Here is a 19,582-nt window from a genome sequence, read left to right on the forward strand (position 1 = left end):
CCACCCATCTAGTGGCCATAAGCTAGGGCATTTTGTCATTGCATACCATGCTTCTATTTCCAAATTTCTTGTTAAGTGCACTCAAATATAATTATAGAAAACAATACACTGCATGCCAGACTTAATTACATGTTCTCCTTAGTCTCCAAATAGTGTCAGATAGCCCCCGAGGATTTTCTGACACTTGCCTAGAAATGGAGGGTTAGCTAATAGCTGTCTATGAATGCAGAAGCAAACAGCAGCTTTTAGCTGCCAATTTCTCCTCTGGACAAACCCTGCTGTTACTCTTTTCACCATAAAATCATGATGCCAGCCACCTCCAGGAGAAGCATCAAAAACAGGGGTGCGCAAACAGCAGCCCACTGCCTGCTCCTGTAAATGCAGTCTTACTGGCACACAGCCGTGCCCATTCCTACACAGACATTTTCTGGGGCCCCTTTCACACTACAATGGAGAGTTGAGTTGTCATGACAGACCACATGGCCTACAAAGTCTGAAGTATTTATTATTCATCTCTTTACAGAAACAGTTGGCCAACTTTTTGAACGTAATTGTCTGAAGAAAAACCCATATAGCGCCTCTTCTGGTTGCGTATATTGGGGCAACGCCCTTAAATTTTCAGAGCTTCTATTTCTTTACCTATAAGATGGGAGAAGATATTATTACTGGGTTGCTGTGAGGATGAAAGATACACCTACCATGTACAAGTGACAGAGACACTGCCTACTTTATAAATAGTTTGTATTATTTATTATTTCCCTAAAGCCTGGACTTAACCATGAAGTCAAGCTACTGTAGTAAACACGCTCTATGGACACATAATTAGATAGATATGGTTACATCTGACAGCTGGCAAATACTCATTATTTATCTGATGCTTCAACTTACTTATTAGATATGATGCTATTTGTAATGAGAAACAGAGGGGATGAAGTCTCAAAGCCTGATAAAATTTTAAAAATAAAAAAGTCCTCCATTCTGAGATGAGTTTTCTCCCTGGGGGGAAAAAAAACTTAAGTAAGCTTATAAATCAGTTATTTTATTTTATTTTTATTTTTCTAGGATTTTTTTTTTGAGTGATTAATTTTTTTTATTTATTTTCAGCATAACAGTATTCTTTATTTTTGCACCACACCCAGTGCTCCTTGCAATCCATGCCCTCTATAATACCCACCACCTGGTTCCCCCAACCTCCCATCCCCCGCCCCTTCAAAACCCTCAGATTGTTTTTCAGAGTCCATAGTCTCTCATGGTTCACCTCCCCTTCCAATTTCCCCCAATTCCCTTCTCCTCTCTAACTCCCCAAGTCCTCCATGCTATTTGTTATGCTCCACAAATAAGTGAAGCCATATGATAATTGACTCTCTCTGCTTGACTTATTTCACACAGCATAATCTCTTCCAGTCCCGTCCATGTTGTTACAAAAGTTGGGTATTCGTCCTTTCTGATGGAGGCTAATACTCCATAGCGTATATGGACCACATCTTCCTTATCCATTTGTCCGTTGAAGGGCATCTTGGTTCTTTCCACATTGGCGATCGTGGCCATTGCTGCTATAAATATTGGGGTACAGATGGCCCTTCTTTTCACTACATTTGTATCTTTGGGGTAAACACCCAGTAGTACAATTGCAGGGTCATAGGGAAGCTCTATTTTTAAATTCTTGAGGAATCTCCACACTGTTCTCCAAAGAGGCTTCACCAACTTGCATTCTAACCAACAGTTCCCCTTTCTCCACATCCCCTCCAACACATGTTGTTTCCTGTCTTGCTAATTTTGGCCATTCTAACTGGTGTATGGTGGTATCTAAATGTGGTTTTGATTTGAATCTCCCTGATGGCTAGTGATGATGAACATTTTTTCATGTGTCTGATAGCCATTTGTATGTCTTCATTGGAGAAATGTTTGTTCATAGCTTCTGCCCATTTTTTGATATGATTATCTGTTTTGTATGTGTTGAGTTTGAGATTTTATATATTTATTTGAAAAAGAGAGATAGAGATAGCAACAGAGAACATAAGCAGGAAGGAGAAGGGAGAGGCAGGTTCCGTGCTGAGCAGGGAGCCTGATGTGGGACTTGATCCCAGGACCCTGGGATCATGACCTGAGCTGAAAGCAGATGCTGAGATGAAGGCAGATTAATCAACTGAGCTACCCAAGTGCCCCTAAATCAGTTTTTAAAAAAATACTAAACAAAATCATGTTTGAGCCAAGTTCTTAGAAATCCCGTGCCTCACAAAGAGCCAATCAAGAGGTTCTTTATAAATATTTATAGTATAGATGAATGAACAAAAAAATGAATTCATGAATGAAATAGCAGCATTTTTAAAGGACTAGTCTAGGAAAAATGACTAATCCAGCTGAGGTTGTGGTCCATCATACAGTCCCCTTGAGCTCTGGCCGGGCTTGCTGGGTATATGTGGTTTCTCTTCCAAGTGCCCTTCAAGTTGAGCACATCACAAGGTATTTTGCTCAGTCAGTGGAAATTTACTCAACAGGGGTTGAAATATATTTCTCCTCCAGGAGGTATTTTGTCTTCCTATCACTCCTCAGAATCATTTCTCATAAATTAGAGTGGTTTTCGCACATACTGTGTCTGTGTTCTGTGCCCTGTCCCTGGTGATGGAAACTCAGGGACCAGACCCAGGTGCCGGACTCAAGGCTGTGGACTCCATTATGTTTTAATGGACATAAAAGTGTCCTGTGTTAAAAGTGTTACTGCGGAGCCTCCTCATAGCCTCATCATGTAGCCTTCCTAAATTAAAAAAAATAATAATGTCCATTTCTTTACTCCCTTTTTAAGTACTTTCAGAGGAGTAAATCCCAAGTGTGGTAAACTGAACAGAACACCCCAAAGCTGAGTGCTCTCAACCCCTGCCTCCTCTTTTCCAGCCTGGACACCTACTATTATCGCTTCAAGTTGACCAACAAAGGGCGTCGGGTCCAACAGTTGTTCTGGATGAATGAAGATTTTCGTCCACAGGGCAAGCTGAGCAAGAAGGGACGGGCTAAGAAGGGTCTTGCTAAGAGCCAGCCCCAACCTCAGGGCTCCCAGGAGTCCAGGGTGCCCCTGGGCCCCGTGTTTCAGCTCCATCCCGTCAGAATGGAGCTGTACCCTGACCAGACGATCGACGTGATACTCGAAGGCTATTCTGCTACTCCCAGGGTAAGAGGATAGCACATTTAGAAGCTATTTTTCCCCTAAATAAATCTTTGCTCTATTTCTTAGGAGAGTCCCTTGACATTTATCTGAAGAAAGGATGTGGTTGCTCATTTCACACAGCACGGAGTTACCATGGCAGCACCCATTGCTCTCAGGGTTCAGCTCTGCTCAGTTTTCTGTTTGTTTCTACAGCTACCATGAGCCCAACCTTACACTGCCATTTCAAGTAGGTTCTCCTCCCCAGGGTCAGCAGGGACCAGCCAGCAAGTCTTTGGCAGAGGGATAGCCAGCGTTCAGCCAAAGCTAAGCCTCCTCTCAACACTTAGCAATATTAATTTCACATTTCTTCAAAAAGGATGTTTTTAGAGACACTCTCAGGCAACTCTCCTATCTAAGGATTGGGACATCCTTGGTCCCTTCCCTCTGAACCTCACACAACAGTTTCCTATTTATAACCCTCATTGTTTTGCTTGTCAACTAAAAAGCTGAGTTATTATCAGCTTTGATGTCCTGCTCATATTTATATCATCACTATTCTGCTTTAAACATTTAAGCAGTTCCAAATCATTGTCTGTTTATTTGTATTCCCTCATAGAAATTGGAAACCATCAAAAAAATAAAAGAAACGTCCTAAATCACACCTGAGCCTCTTCTACCTCACAAATGCGAGCTCTGTGGATACAAAATGATCATGCTTGAGCTCCTGCTGGTGTCACTCAAGTAGGAGGTGATACTGAACTTTTTCCTCATGCAATAGGAAATGGGAGAAATTGGTCTCCCAGCAGACAAGATGGGAAAGCCTGTCCCTTGCCTTAGCTCCTCTAGGGTCACAGACTTTATTTGCTTTACATTCTTTCTTCGCAGAGCATTTTCAGGCAAAACACATCCTCAGTGCAAAAATGAAAAGGTTATTTCCCATTGTGGAATAAATAATGTGCTCTTTCTTTCTGGTATTCAGGGATTCAGCCAACTTTTACCGAGTACGTACCCCACGACAAACACTGTGCTAGGCACTGAGGCTGCATGATGGCTAGAACGCAGCCCCTCATCTCAAGACACCGGCAGTCTGTTGCGGGAGCACATCTACAATGTTGTTCTCGAGAGCTGATCGTATTTTTAAAGGCATTAAATCTGAGCAGCTGGGATTCTAAATTCAGTTTAAGATTTACTAAAAGCCTCCCGAATGTTCTTCCCTGTTGTAGTACATAATTGAGAAGAGACTTAAATTCATTAACATCCAAAACCTGAATATTCTTCAGTATAAACTATTCGAGATATCACTTCACTCTAAGCCCTTTGTACTTTATAAAAATCTGGGCCTCTTTGGTCCAAAGAAATATTGGTTTCTATAGCATGATTTTTAAATACTCAAGAATGAAAGGCAACATTTTTCTAGTCGTAGCTCCTGACTAGCTTGATAAGAAATCTTGTATGTACCATTGAACTTTAAGCCCAGGATGGATTTTACCTGCCTCGTCTGCCACTGTTCTGTATGTCCAGTCCCTAACCATCCTGATACATAATACATGTTAAACTGAATGTAAATCGATTGTGTCCTCAGGAGCAGTCAGAAACCAACACAGGATCCACCTAGGACATAGTCAGCCAGTCAGACTTTAATAATAGTGTGACAGAGAGCATCCCTGAAATGTACCGCTCAGAAGAATGTGCTTTGTCCCTGGGGTTTCCAGGCAGGTAGTTGAGAATTAGCTTGCTGATTGTTGAGAAATAAGTTTTCAGAGCAATGGATATTCCAAAAGTGCCGGTGTATCTCCTTTACAGAAAGTCAAAGAAAAGCTGGTGTGCCATGCCATGATCGGGGCACAAAAGGGGAAGAGCTTGGTGATGACTGTGAATATCCTCTGTGAGTTTATAGCGCCACTTATCCAGCTGTCCACGAAACAGCTCATATACCGACTGGAGAAGGTCAGTGTGGCTTGCTGCCCGGGGTGGGTCGGGGAGGGGTCAGCATGTTCACATTTTCATTTTGGAAGCTAAATTAATGGGAAGACTGTTGACACCCACACCCAGCCAGTGTCTTTTAAGCTTCAGAGGCCAATACACATTGAATTAAACCTTCTGAATCTAAACCTACTTTCCTCTGAAATGTAAATTGCTATGGAAATTCTACTTCCACCATTCCTGATTTAGAAGACCAAAGTAAGTGAAGGGGTATTCCAGCACACTAAAAATGCATTTTAGTTGATCTCTTTACTCTAACTAGATTAAATAAACATCACAGTATAGAAAGGGTTGGAGTAGAATTATTGATAATTATAATCAGTAAGAATAGGTGCCACTAGCAACCTCTCTGACCTCAGCCGTAGTAACTTCTTACTAGACACATCCCCGGAGGCGAGGGAAACAAAAGGAAACATAAACTGTTGGGACTTCATCAAGATATAAAGCTTCCGCACAACAAAGGAAGCAATCACAAAACTAAAAGGCAGCCTGTATTTGCAAATGACATATCCAATAAAGGGTTAGTATCCAAAATCTGTAAGGAACTTATCAAACTCAACACCCAAAGAACAAATAATCCAGTTAAGGCATAGGCAGAAGACATGAATAGACACTTCTGCAAAAAAACACATCCAGATGGCTAACAGACAAAACAAAATATGCCCAACATCACTCAGCATCAGGGAAATACAGATCAAAACCACAATGAAATGCCACCTCACACCAGTAAGAACAGCTCAAACTAACACAAGAAACAACAGGTGTTGGTGAGGGTGACGAGAAGGGGGAACCCTCTTACACTGTTGGTGGGAATGCAAGCTGGTGCAGCCACTCTAGAAAACAGAATGGAGGTTCCTCAAAAATAACACTAGAGCTACCCTATGATCCCGCAATTGCACTACTGGGTATTTACCCAAAGGATACAAAAATGCAGATTTGAAAAGGTACACACCCCCCAGTGTTTATAGCAGCATAATCAACAGTAGCTGAACTATTGAGAGAGACCAAATGTCCATCAAATGATGAATGGTTAAAGATGTGATAGATATAGTGGAATATTACTCAGCCATCAAAAAGAATGAAATCTTGCCAGTCATGAAGACACAGATGGAGCTAGAGTGTATTATGCTAAGTGAAATAAGTCAATCAGAGGAAGACAGATACCATGTGATTTCATAGGTGGAATCTAAGAAACAAAACAGATGAACATATCAGAGGGGGAAAAGAAGAGAGGGAAACAAACCAGAAGAGACTGTTAATGACAGGGAGTAAACTAAGAGTTGCTGGAGGGAGGGGGGTAGGGGATGGGCTGGATGGGTGATGGGCATTAAGGAGAGCACTTCTGAGGAACACTGGGTGTTGTACATAAGTGATGAACCACTGAATTCTACTCCAGAAATCAACATTGCACTGTATGTTAAATAACTAGAATTTAAATTTAAAAAAAAAAAAAAAAAGAATAGCCACCACTTAACTGAATGGTATCCAGTGGTGTCAAGCTGTGCTTCTCACATGCACTTTCCCAGCTGTTTCCTCAAGACAATCTGTGCTGTAGCTTCTGTTGTTGTTCCCATGGCACGTGTGAGGAAATGGAAATGGAAGTTAAGCTGTTATGCAGATCACCTAACACCGCCTGAGAATTATCAGCTTAAACAGATTCACACTCTTTAATTTATGTGGCTATAAATGCCCATGACTTTATATGGCCATTGGGGACATGCAATGAATGGAGGAGGCAGAGGATGGGGAAAGCTGGGAATGCTCGCTGCTTGGTGCAGGGGGTCAGGATGGTGAGGAGGTGGGCGACACATCACAGCAGGATGTCGCCTATTCCTAAGCAGACTTCCATCCTAGAATTATGTAAAATCCAAACCAGAGACGTAGAGAATATCTCTTCCAAGCTGAGGACTGTATTGGGGCTGGAAATCTGGTGAACCAGCCTGACATAGTCAAAGCTAAGAGACTGGTTGAGGTTACAGACTAAACAAATTATTAAAATTATATATTTAAGATTCAGTCTTAAACGTGCCATGGAAAAGAGATAAAAGGCTCTGTGAGAACATGTCTTGGAGACATGGCTTTATTTGTACATGTGATCACAGAGGGCTTCCTTCAGCAAGGGCCTCACGCTGAGACTTGAAGGAGAAATAGAAGTGAGTCTGGTGACGAGGGCAGGGCAGAGAATCACAAGCAGAGGGACCAGCACATACAAAGGGCCTGAGTTAGGAAAGAGGTTGGGAGTATACAGAACTAAAAGGTCACCTTAGAGAATGTGCCCAGAATGACGGGAGGGCCATCTAGAGAAAATGGGCAGAGGCCAGATGGGTTTGGCATGACTGGGAGGCATGTTCTTGACTTTGGGTTTTGTTCTGGGTGGCCATTGGAGGGCTATAGGCAGGGAGAGGAGTGACATGGTCAGATGTATTCATTGGAACAGTCATACTGGCTGCCTAATGGAATATTTATCAAGGCCTACCACAAACCAGGCACTGTGTTGAGACTAGGGATAGAACAGTGAGAATAGTCCCTCCCAGATGAACCTCACAGCCAACTGGGAAAACTAAGTATTAATTAAGCTGTTGTTCCATAGCATGGAACATAAGTAATCAAAGCTAGGTCCTGACGTGGTATCCTACAGATGGACTGAGTTTGGCAGTGCCTAACTGATTATGGAGCAAGCCACCAGGAATCCTTCTGTTACCTGGAGACTCACAGGAGAATGTTCAAGACCATTGTTTCTGGTAGTGGATTCCATTATATTTCGTTCATATTAAACATCTCTTGAGCATCCACCGTAGATAAAGGGCTCTGCTAGGAGAGGAATAAGGGAGCTTATAATCCAGGAGGGGAGGGCAGGTGTACAAGTTCACTTCAAACCAACAGATAATTTGGGGGCACTTACATCATATGGCAGCAAAGACACAGCAAAACCCTGGCTTAATAGGCTAGTGGGGAAAGTAGACTTTGAAGAAGTAGAATAGGGGTTTCAGTTATAGGATGGTCAACTGTAACAAGCTCTATGAGATATATAAAAATTAATACTACACGAGTTCCTGCTTAGTTATTACATTTTCATTGCTCTATCTTAAAATTTTCCTTTTAAAGTAATCAGGAGAGAAATTTATTGGCAACAGCTGCACCAAATTCAATGACATTGCATTTCCTCTAAATTTGGTTATTCAGAGAAAATTCAGCAAATATTTATTGAATATTTTATGCAAGACATTACAGTGTATGTTAAATATGCAGCCTGGTTTCTTATTAGATTTTTTTGTGAACCTATAAACACTCATAAAAATGTGTGCATAGTGTTCCTTTCCTTCTTTTTATATCCTTAAGCCTTAGGTGTTGTTTTTTTTTTAATTCTTGTTTAAATCTCTGTTATCACTAGAATAAAAGAGCAAATATTTTGAATAAGATAGCAACTTACTGAATTAAGAAACAAATTATCATAACTCTGTGTTCGTTTGCTTTTGCCCTTCTCTTCTTCCCCCCAAATATCGTAACTGTGAACTCTGTTCAACTACTGTGTTTTTCATTATTTCCCACTCACATGTAAGCCCTATCAGGGACAATGAAGAAATGCAACTTTATTAACCAGCATGCACAAGAGGTCTGTTGGTGTTGGTGTTCCGAGTTAATTATGTAACACCCAATTATCTGTCCTGTCTCTTTTGGGGCTCAAGGCAGTGGGTCTGATTTAGGACATTAGATACCAGGACATTAGATATCTGATGATACCAGCCCTGCCTATGGGAAGAATTCTTCTATAACCATTTCCTCAGATTTGATCTACTTTATAACTGTGGTACCACTCATAACCACACAGATAAAGCCACATCTCTGTGGAATTGAAAAGGTCAACTGAAAGTAGCAGCCAGTTTGCTTCATGAAGTCCAGCAGCAAATCCCGTCTCCTGATATGTGGGGAGACAAACAAACAACCCAGAGAGAAGGGGTCATCTTAAAATAGAATGGCTCTGTGTGCATCGACTCCTTGTCATCGCTAACCTCTAAATGGCCTCTTGCCAAAACCAACCAAGTATGGCTTCTTCACGTCACGGCTTCCTGAGGTGACAGCGCTGTCTGAAGGAAGGTCACTGGGTAGTTAGCCTTTGTATGGCCCCAACATGCTGCTTCATCCCTTCCCCAGACTGTATTATATCATCTGCAAATACAAGGTGAAGCCAGTACCTGTATTAGAGGGAGGGAAACAATGGCTGGCATCTCGTGCCAAGTGCCAGACTGAACCCCTGAAAGAACTCTGGGTGTGCACAGGGGACCAGTGGAGTACAACGAAGGCAGAGGAGGCTTAAGCCAGCTGTTAAGGACTGAATGTTTGTGTCCTCCTGAACCCTCGACCCCAGATTCATAGACTGAACTCCTAGTCCTCAGAGTGGTGATGCTGGAGGTGGGGCCTTTGGGAGGTAATAAGTCGTGAAGACAGAGCCCTCAGGAATGGGATGAGTGCCCTGAAATTCGAGACAAGAGAGATGATCTCCCTCTCAGCCATGTGAGAAGACAGCCGTCTAAGCCAGACACCAGATCTGCTGGCACCTTGATCTTGGACTCTCTAGCCTTCAGAACTCTGAGACATCAATGTCTGTCGCTTAAAGCACCCTGTCTATGACATTCATTATAGCAGCCCAAACTGACAGAGACATCACCGGCCCTGGTTCCCTGAGCCCCTCCGAGCTAGAACCAGGGGACAGGGACCACAGCAGAAGGAAGACTGTGTCAAACAAAGAAGCAGGGACAGAGTCTGACCAAAATATAGGATCAGAAGGATTTAACTGAAATTGGAACAAGGGGAAAAAGCAAATCAAAACAATGAGGGCTGGTGAAAACAGGCTAGAGTTGTGGGCACGATTGGTGGAAGGCTCTCTTCAGAAGCCGGAGACTGAGCTTGTGGTTACCTCCTGCTGATATTAAAGGATACCCTTTCCACAGCACACGAGAAATAACATGGGCTCCCACATCAGAATGAGAAAAATGTTCAGCTAAAGATGCTGAACATTTCTGATGCTTTCTCCAGTTGAAAAACTAAATTTGATGTGTCTAAGAAAGTGAAGAGAAGCTTCTAAATCAACTATCCCAGTCTTACCAGGAAAAATGTACAGGAAATGGTTGTGAACATTTGTCACTGTAACAATATATTGCAAACATATAAATTTTTGCAACTTGGATATTTTAAGCATAGAAGAAATATTGTAAAAGGGAAATGTTCTGTTCATTATAATGAGGCAGGGTTCTTCTACAAGATATCACTAATTTATTAAATTTTGTTTTATGATACTAGAAACCTATAGTAACAGTACTATCGAGAGGCTTGGCTTGTATAGGTGTGTTTACCCTGGTAACAAAAGAGTAAGAAATCTAATCCGTGTTTTCTGGCTTACGTAAGTTCATTTATCAATAGTCCACTGTAAATTCCAAATGATTTATTTAAATCCGCCCAAGAGAAAAAAGGCAGCGAGCAAGGATGGGTAGGAAATGCTAATTTTACTGTTAACAATGAACATGAGACTTTGGCTGCTAAAGGCTTACTATTTTTGCCATAACTCGCTTTCCTCTTTTTCCTCTTTTGCAGAAACCTAACACTATCCTGGAACCTGATTACCAGCCCTTGGTTATAAAGAACATTTCCACCCTGCCCGTGAATGTGTTACTTTCAACAAGCGGACCCTTCTTTATCTGCGAGACTGATAAATCTCCCCTGCCATTAATTCCTGAGGTAAGTTGACAGAAGGCTGTCCTAACGAGCTCCTGGGAGAGTTGTGTGTGTGACAAAGGCAGAGAACAATGTCAGTATACTACCTAATTTCCGTCTAGACAAATAGAAAGAATTCAAGAAACAAAGAGGGAAGAATATAGACACTTTGAAATGTCATAAACTCCGATGTCAACCAACTGTTATTAACAGTGCAAGAACTTTGGCTCATTATGATGACCCTTCATTCCTGCCTATTGGAATCTTCAGAGAACAGTGACTTCCCACTGATGACATTAGAGATCTTTTAATTCTACTTTCTCAAATTGGACCAAAGCTCCCTACTCTAGCCAACAGGAAGTAGCTAAAACCCGTCCCTAGACCAGAGAGCCCATCTCTAGATACTAAGAAATCCAAACTGGGCCGAAGGAGAAGGCTGTGAGCTTACCGAGCCCCCGGTCTGAGGCAGGACGCAGTGTTCTCTAAATATCCCTAAAGGATCACCGCCGTGCTTCTTTGCTGGACATGAGGACGCCAGTGGAAATGGTCAGGCCATAGGGCAGGTGGCACAGAAGAGCCGTGGGGAAGGAGGGAAGGAGAAACCAGATCCACACACCGCTGTGCTCAGCTTCCCAGGCTAGGGAGACAGCTCATGAAGGAGTGACATCAAGGAGGAAGGGAGGCCAGGCAGTGACAGTGCGACCTCAGAAGAGGGAACCTATGACTGAAGATTTGCAGTGAGACTCACTCAGGGAAATGGATCCTGGGGGGAGCGGGGGTACAGAACTGCTTAGGGAGAGGGTTGTCTACGGTTCCCAGCTGGTGGCTGTAAACTGCCTGACCACACTCCCCTCCCCACCCCCAATTCTTTACTGGGTTACCTTCAAGCCTGAGCTGGGGGGGGGGGGGGAAACAGCTAAGATCTTTGAACAGAGGAATAAAATACAGAAGAGGCAGAAGAAAAACCTACTGCCAGGGAACCTACACAAGGAGGAGGACCAAAAGTATAAATGTTGTTCTCTACAGTCTCAAAGAAATGATAGATGGTATGACCTATCTTTAAAAAAAAAAAACTTAAAGATGAGATACAAGAGTTCTAAGTGGAGACAAAGACTAAACTCAGAGCAAAGGAGAACAAGTGGGATGACAAAATGGAAATTCAGACATGACCAGCTTTCTCAGTCTAGGTGGTAGATCAGACCCACTCTCTTGTCCCTCCTGAAACCTTAAGATAAAAGTAGAAATGATCAGAAGGAAAGAAGCCCAGAACAATAAAATCAAGTGAGAAGAGGATAGAGATAACCAAATAATAAGAGATTTGAACAAATCCTAGAAGAGAGAGTGAGGATGGAATAGGTTGACAAAAAGCCACAAAAACCTGCATTCTAGAAAATTCTCCAGTGAAATCTCAAAGATGTTGGAGTCATTCAGCCTAAATAGCCTGAGATCAGAGGTAAGAAGTGTGAAGCAAGCACTAGAAATAGAGGACTTCCACGGGCACTAGACAGCTGTCCCTCCTGACCCCACACAAAAAATGTGGGCAGCTGGCTCTTATTCTAAGACCTAAAGATAAGTGCTCTTTCCCAGAGAAACTGGTAAAAATGTCAGGGGAAATTTGATGTTTCTAGTGTGAGTTTCACCCCTTCGGCATTATGCCTGGCATCTGGGGTATGTCCACAACTTGATCATCCCGTCTCTGCCCAAGGAAGCTGCTCCATGGACCAGCCCCATAATACGAATTGAGACGTGACAGCCTCTGGATTGTTGGGATGCCAGGTTGGGTCAGGAACTACCGCTTCTTGTAGTAACTCTTAAAGTGCAGTCTGACCTTTCATATTATTTGCATGTATAACTTTAATAAAAGCATATGTACAGTTTAAAAAAATAAAGAGCCCCTACAAATCAATAGGAAAAATACCAACAGCCCATTAGGAAAATAGACAAGGGAAATGAACAGAGTTCACCGAAAGAAAAATAAAGCAGCTCTTAAACATGAAGATGTGCTCAACTTTAATTACATTAGATGAAATGAAATTCAAATTACGATGAAACACATTTTTTTTTTCCTATCAGATTAGCAAAGAGCAAAAATTGGGTAGTTTTCTGTGTTGGGAAGGCTTGTGGAAACAGTGTTGGGAAAGGTATACATCAGGTGATATGGCTACAGCTGTGAAAATTTAAATTTTAAATTTTAATTTAAAATTTTAAATGGCCGGGGCGCCTGGGTGGCTCAGTGGATTAAGCCTCTGCCTTCGGCTCAGGTCATGATCTCAGGGTCCTGAGATCGAGCCCCGCATCAGGCTGTCTGCTCAGCAGGGAGCCTGCTTCCCCCTCTCTCTTTGCCTGCCTCTCTGCCTACTTCTGATCTTTCTCTCTGTCAAATAAAATCTTTAAAAAAAAAAAAAATTTTAAATGCCCATACCCTTTGATCTACTTCTTCTATTGCTAAGAATTTACCCTTCAGCAAGGATATTCACTGAGGCATTGATAATAAGAGCAAAATATTGGGAGCCAAAATCTATCAGTAGGAGATTGGTTAAGTCAATGTTGGCAGAATTTTACGATAGAATAAAATGCTGCTACAAGGCAACTCCATATGCACTGATGGATGATCTCCCAGTGGCAAAAGCAAGTGGTGAAACAGGAGTGCACAGTATGCTCTCATGTGTATAAAAAATTTTAAAAATACGTACCTGAACATGATTTTCTATTCATACAATATCTCCAACAGGGATAAGCAAGACACTTGTGACCTTGATTACTTCAGGGAAGGGGAACTAGTTGGCTTGAATAAGAGGTTTCTATTTTTTAAAGTAAGTCCATACCTTGTCCTGGGACAGAATGTTATGAAATACTCAACAGGGAGACATATCTTAGTGAAGTTCCTGGTCTTACTGAGACCCACAGAGTTCTATGGTCTCTAAGCAGAAAAGAAAGGGCCCGTCAAGGGAGAAGTTTAGACTCAGCACAGACTTCTCCATGATAATACTTAATGCCGGATGACAAGGGAGCAATTACTACAGAGTTTTCCAAGAAAGAGCAACCCAGCTACCGTCTTTTGAGCATAAAGACAACAGGCAGACACTCTCAAAATGCGAGAATCAATGAACACAGCATTCAGACAACTGGGGCCAATGAAATACAACAGGAGAAAGAACACACAATGCAGGAGAAGAACCGAATAAAGCACTCGGCAATGGAAAAGCCTCGAAGGGAAAGACTGGTGGGAAGCACTGAGCCCATTCAGCTGTAGAACTGGGACTACACGACTTTGGTGGTTATGACTTGGGAGCAGAACGTTTGAAAGCTCTACATTTAAAAAGGAACACTACAGCCAATAAAAACTGGGAGATGCAGGGAGCATAAGTGTGTTGATATTTCCTTCCTTTTTACAGGCGGCCTCAGTAAGCTATTATCTAAATTTGAAACTGCTTAATACTTAGCTATCTTCTTGATCACAAAGTAGTAATCGGCATTCATATACCATACTTGCACTGTGTGCCAGGCACCGCTCTGAACACATTACATAAATATTAACTCATTTTAGCCTCTTAAAAAAAAGTAGGGACTGGGACGCCTGGGTGGCTCAGTTGGTTAAGCAGCTGCCTTCGGCTCAGGTCATGATCCCAGAGTGCTGGGATCGAGTCCCGTGTCGGGCTCCCTGCTCGGCAGGGATCTTGCTTCTCCCTCTGCCTCTGCCTGCCACTCTGTCTGCCTGTGCTTGCTCTCTCTCCCTCTCTCTCTGATAAATAAATAAAATCTTGAAGAAAAAAAAAAAAAGTAGGGACTGTTATTACCCCTATTTCACAGATAGAGAAGCTGAGGTCTAGGAAGTCTAGGCAGCTTTCCTCATATTCACAGACCTGGTAACTGGCAGAAGACAGATTTGGACCCAAGCAGTCTGGCTCCAGAGTCAGAATACTTTTTTTCAGGTGGTTTTTGTTTTTGTTTTTAGGAAAAACCCAAATACTTAAAAAATTAGTCTAATTTCATTTTTTGTAAAAATCATATTTACCCATCCGTTCTGTCTGGACTCATGTTTAAAAAACGTTAACTCTGAGAAATAACATGTGGTGACATTGTAGATGAGTTTCTCCTTTCTCTTCTTTGTGCTTTTACACATAATGCAGCCTTCTGCAGCTGTGTATCATTTCTACAAAACGACAAAGGGGAGAAAGCCTTCAGGTCGATCTTTGAAGATTTGGAAATGGCAGGCATCGTAGTCACTCGTGCTGGACATGGCGGCAGCTGCAGGAATGCGCTGTCGCTGTGCCCTGGCCACCTGCGCAGGGGGCCGGCCATGCTCGCGGATGGGATGAACTGACTGAAGGGTCCCTGGCCTTCCTCTGGTTCTTGAGTCAGGTGGTTGGCTTTAGCCACCGAAGCCATCTAATCCTGTCACACTGAGGTGCTCAGGGAAAGACCTGAACCCTCGAACTCCCAACTCCGCAGAGAGGCAAGAGCTCTGTAAAACACTCAGTCCTGCCTCCGACTGCCTCGACTGCCTCGGGGCGCTTTCTGCAAAACCAGGAGGTGCCTTTCCTGCGGATTAACTGTGGGAATTGAGCAACTCCTAGGAAAGCCAACTGGTAGCCAGGCTTTGTATCCTAAGGTGTTCCAGTGACCTTGGCGGCAAGGAACACAGGAGGATTTGCATCAGAGAGAGAAAAGGATAAACACCGTCCACTAAACAAACTCTGCCAAGCTCCCAAGTGTCATTTTAAGTTGAATGGAAAACAGCAGAAAGTAGCTAACACTGTGCTTAAGAGTTAGAATTGCAGACAGGAGTAAAGAAATGAAATTGCCTCATCCATCCCTTTCTGGGTCACCTGCTCCCGAGCCCCTCCCCCAGGGCTGTAGAAGGCTTTTTAAACATTTCTTAAGCAGCAGATTTTTCCCACTTGTCTAGGAAGAGCATTTTAAAATCTAACTCATTTTCAGTTAAGAGTATTTTATAATAGTTACTCATTGCAGACTTTCCCTTTTGCAACTCCTCAATCCTTGTCACTCCACAACTATTACCAAAATCCTTTCCTTCAGATGATTCTTATCCAGATTCTCCTTGCTTTTGTTTCCAACTAATAAAATATGTGTGTGTGCCTTTATGTATATAAAATACCTATAGTTATCGATATAGTATAGATATCTATATAGATTTAGATATACTAGCTATTTAATTATGCATAGGTGTGAACATATAATTAGGGACCAAAGAAGTGTGGATATATATGCATTTCATACTAATCTGTGTGTACAGATGTGTGCATCTGTGTTTGTGTATGTGTATGAATACATAGAGATCACTTTGGTTGTCCTGTTTCATGGAGCTTGTTGGAAATGCACAGTACAAAAGTTAGTAATTCCCCATTATCTTGCTTGTAGCCCATTAAACTGGAGATTGATGGAGAAAAAGAGTTGCTGGTCAAATTCGACCCTTCCTACAGAAACGATTTGAACAACTGGGTGGCAGAAGAGATTCTAGCGATCAAATACATAGAGCACCCCCAAGTAGACAGCCTGAACCTGCGGGGAGAAGTGAACTACCCCAACCTCAGCTTTGAGACCATGGAGCTGGATTTCGGCTGTATCCTGAACGACACCGAGGTCATTCGATACGTGACAATCACCAACTGCAGCCCCTTGCTGGTGAAGTTCCGCTGGTTCTTCCTGGTGGACGACGAGGAAAATCAGATCAGGTACCACGTGCCCGGCAGTCCCTCACAGCCCTTCTCTGCTGGTCGTTCTCCTCTCCTGCAGGCTTTGCACTGGGTTTCCTGAATTCCGTGTGCTGGTCTTTCGAGTTTCAGTTCCGACAGCTAATTATTAACAGAAAGAACAAAGGGCCTCAAATCGTTGTTCAATCCTAGATTTTCGAACAGGAAGAGCAGATAAAACATCTTTGAAAACACCAATTACCCCCAGATTAGCAGCACAATATCCATAAGCCTGCTTTAATTTTGAATCAAGTGGTTGGATCATTAGAAATTCGCCGCTAAAAAAAATGAAGTCTTGATAGCATTCTCTTAAGCATTTCAAACCCAAAGCATGAAATCAAGGATTACGATACAGGGAATATGTGCTGCACTGAGCTCCACGCTCTACATATTTCAGTGGGTTTCGGTCTACCCCATATATATGCACACGTGTCCATGCAGACATATATATCTGCTCAAGGCAGTGGGAGGTGGTGAGTGCCAGAAGAGGAAAGCCGTCTTCACAATATTTGGATTTCGAAGTGTCTCTCTGTTCAATTAACAGCTAAATCCAAACTTAATTTGGAAAACACTCCTTAAAAGAATATAAACAGCCTGTTTCGGGCCTCAGGAACATTTTCTTGGGAGTCCAAAGCCGCCTCCTTGGATGTTCAGCCGGCTCTGTGTTCGGCACCTGAACGTCCAGTAGCCACTCTGAGTAGGGAAGGCTCATGTTGTTTCCTTGGCTTGTCGGTACTTCCCGTATGCAGCCCTCATCTTATAGATGACAGCCAGCTTTCCCCTTCCCTTGCTTGTTACCACGGTAACCACTGCTTGCTCTGGATGTCTTCTGAAGACATCTAATAGCATTGAAGCCGGGCCGGGGCCGGAACGACGGGCCCTGCTCATTAGGTGCCAAGGACTGTTTCGGTTTGGGATGAAATCAGCCAACCTGACCTAATGAGCTTTGAATACCAGATTCTGTGAAGTTATTTTTGATGTAACATAGCGACATGAATTTATTCTATCTGGGAGCAAGGGACATGCTTTGTTTCTTTCTCATTTTTGAGAGGCCATTTCCATAATTAAAATAATGGTGCTTTGAAAATGTGCTTGACCAATACTGGAGATGATATGCTTAATTTTTCATTGGTTTAAATATCTTTTTAACCATTTACCCCTCTGTCTTCAGGATCTTCCTATATCTCAATATCGAACTTTTGCTTATAATTCATTTGTTCATTCATTCACTCAGGAAACATTTGGTAAGTGACTCTTACACATCAGGCAGTGTGTGAGGTGTGAGGGATATAAAAGTAAGACATTACCCCGGGCCTGAGGCTCTTGGGGAAGCGGAGGGAACATGTGATCACACCAGACTCTGAGGAAGGACAGAGCGGGGATGACAGCCCAGAGGGATCCAAGAAGGCTGTCCTGAGAAGCACATTTCAGTGTCTCCGGCAGAGCCACGAGGAAACACTCTGCCTCACAGGAATAGCATGTTTATGTTGCTGGGGTTCATGGATTCCATTCTGTCACAAGTGACAGGAAACCTGATCCCAAACAAAAACAAAAAGGAAAGGACATTCACTGGCTCCTACAACTCAAAAGTCCAGATTCACTCTGGCTTCCGGCCCAGCTGAAAGCGAGGCTCAAACAGTGTCACCGGACCCAGGCGTCCCACCCCCCCAGCTCTGCGCTCTCTTGTGTGAGCCGAGTTCTCAGGCCAGCTTTTCTCCCCTGGCCCGCATGTGTCTGCTAACACTCCTGGGGCTGCATCCTTGCAGGTCTGAGCTCCCAGAAAGGAACATTAGGCCTTGTACCAGAACTCTCTGGAGATTCACTCTGATCAGACCAACTCAGTCCCATTTCCTGTCCCCTCCCCAAGTCAGTGGCTCCACAGAGGGCGAAGCACTGATCCGCGCCGGCCTGGGCCACCTACCCCACACCAAGGGCTGCCGTGGTGACCTCAGAACCGCATGGACTGAATGGGGTAGGAGTGGGGCAGATCTGCGGGCAAGGGCAGGGATGCATCTACCTACAGTGTGGGCAGAGGGCCGTCAGCGCGCCTGCTGTGCAGACCTCACCGGCGGGGGGAGAAGCCAGGGAGAAGTCTGGGCTCTAGATCGACAGTCGTGTGTGAGACGCCTGGTGTCCAGGATGAGGAGTTCAGACTTTTTTTTTTTTTTTAAAGATTTTATTTATCCACTCAACAGAGAGAGAGAGAGATCACAAGTAGGCAGAGAGGCAGGCAGAGAGAGAGGGGGAAGCAGGCTCCCTGCTGAGCAGAGAGCCCGATGCGGGGCCCGATCCCAGGACCCCGGGATCACAACCTGAGCTGAAAGCAGAGGCTTTAACCCACGGAGCCACCCAGGAGCCCAGGAGTTCAGACTTTTGAAAGTAATGGGGAGATTTGTAATCAAGAGGCAACAAAGTCAGCTTTTTTTTTTTTTTTCTTCAGAAAGAAAACTCCTCCTCATTCAACATAACTCCCCAACCCTCCTTCAGAAACACCAGCCTTCCTTGCTTTGAATAACAGGGCGCTCTCCTGCTTCCCAGCTTCACCCCTCGACCTTCCAGTCCTTCTCACCCAGGAACAGGGGCGCCGTGTGGGGGGCGCAGGGCTTCCTTCCAGGCCCCGCTCTTCTGGCGAAGGGGGTTAGCCCCTGCCGCCGGGGCGCCCCTGCCTCTCCACCTGGACCCTCTGCTGCGTCCCAAGAGCCTCTCCTTCTTGACGTCTCCTCGTGGGTGTTTCCCAGGTGGCTCGTGCCTAACGTGGCCCATGCCACAGTCGGACTCTTCGCTGGCCCCTCCCTGCCTCTCCTCCGGGGCCCCCCGTCACCAAGAGGGACAGCGCTGTCCTGAGAGGCATCCAGAATCCTCTCGGTCCCTGACCTCACTCAGCAACCCATCACCAGGTGCTACTCATCTGCCTTCTCAGACCCATCCTTCCCATTTCCATGGTGATTGTCCTAGTCCGGGCGCCATCCTCTCTTCCCTAGACTGTGTTGATGCCCCCAGCCGGGCTTCATCACCCCCCCAGGTAGCCAAGTGA

The 19,582-nt window shown here is 43.8% G+C and overlaps 1 protein-coding gene across 5 annotated transcripts in view; it reads left to right on the top strand.

Moving 5' to 3' along the window:
- HYDIN (HYDIN axonemal central pair apparatus protein) overlaps window positions 1-19,582 on the top strand; it is a 386,960-nt gene that overhangs the window by 223,022 nt on the left and 144,356 nt on the right. For all 5 annotated transcript variants that reach the window (XM_045076288.1, XM_045076287.1, XM_045076290.1 and 2 more), the window contains 4 exons: window positions 2,893-3,166; window positions 4,946-5,089; window positions 10,715-10,858; window positions 16,217-16,530. In XM_045076288.1, coding sequence (XP_044932223.1) covers window positions 2,893-3,166; window positions 4,946-5,089; window positions 10,715-10,858; window positions 16,217-16,530 — 876 coding nt within the window. The remainder of the gene's footprint in view (window positions 1-2,892; window positions 3,167-4,945; window positions 5,090-10,714; window positions 10,859-16,216; window positions 16,531-19,582) is intronic.

This window comes from Mustela putorius, unplaced genomic scaffold, assembly GCF_011764305.1.
Source record: "Mustela putorius furo isolate JIRA1106 unplaced genomic scaffold, ASM1176430v1.1 tig00000174_pilon_pilon_pilon, whole genome shotgun sequence".
Taxonomy (NCBI): Eukaryota; Metazoa; Chordata; class Mammalia; order Carnivora; family Mustelidae; genus Mustela; species Mustela putorius.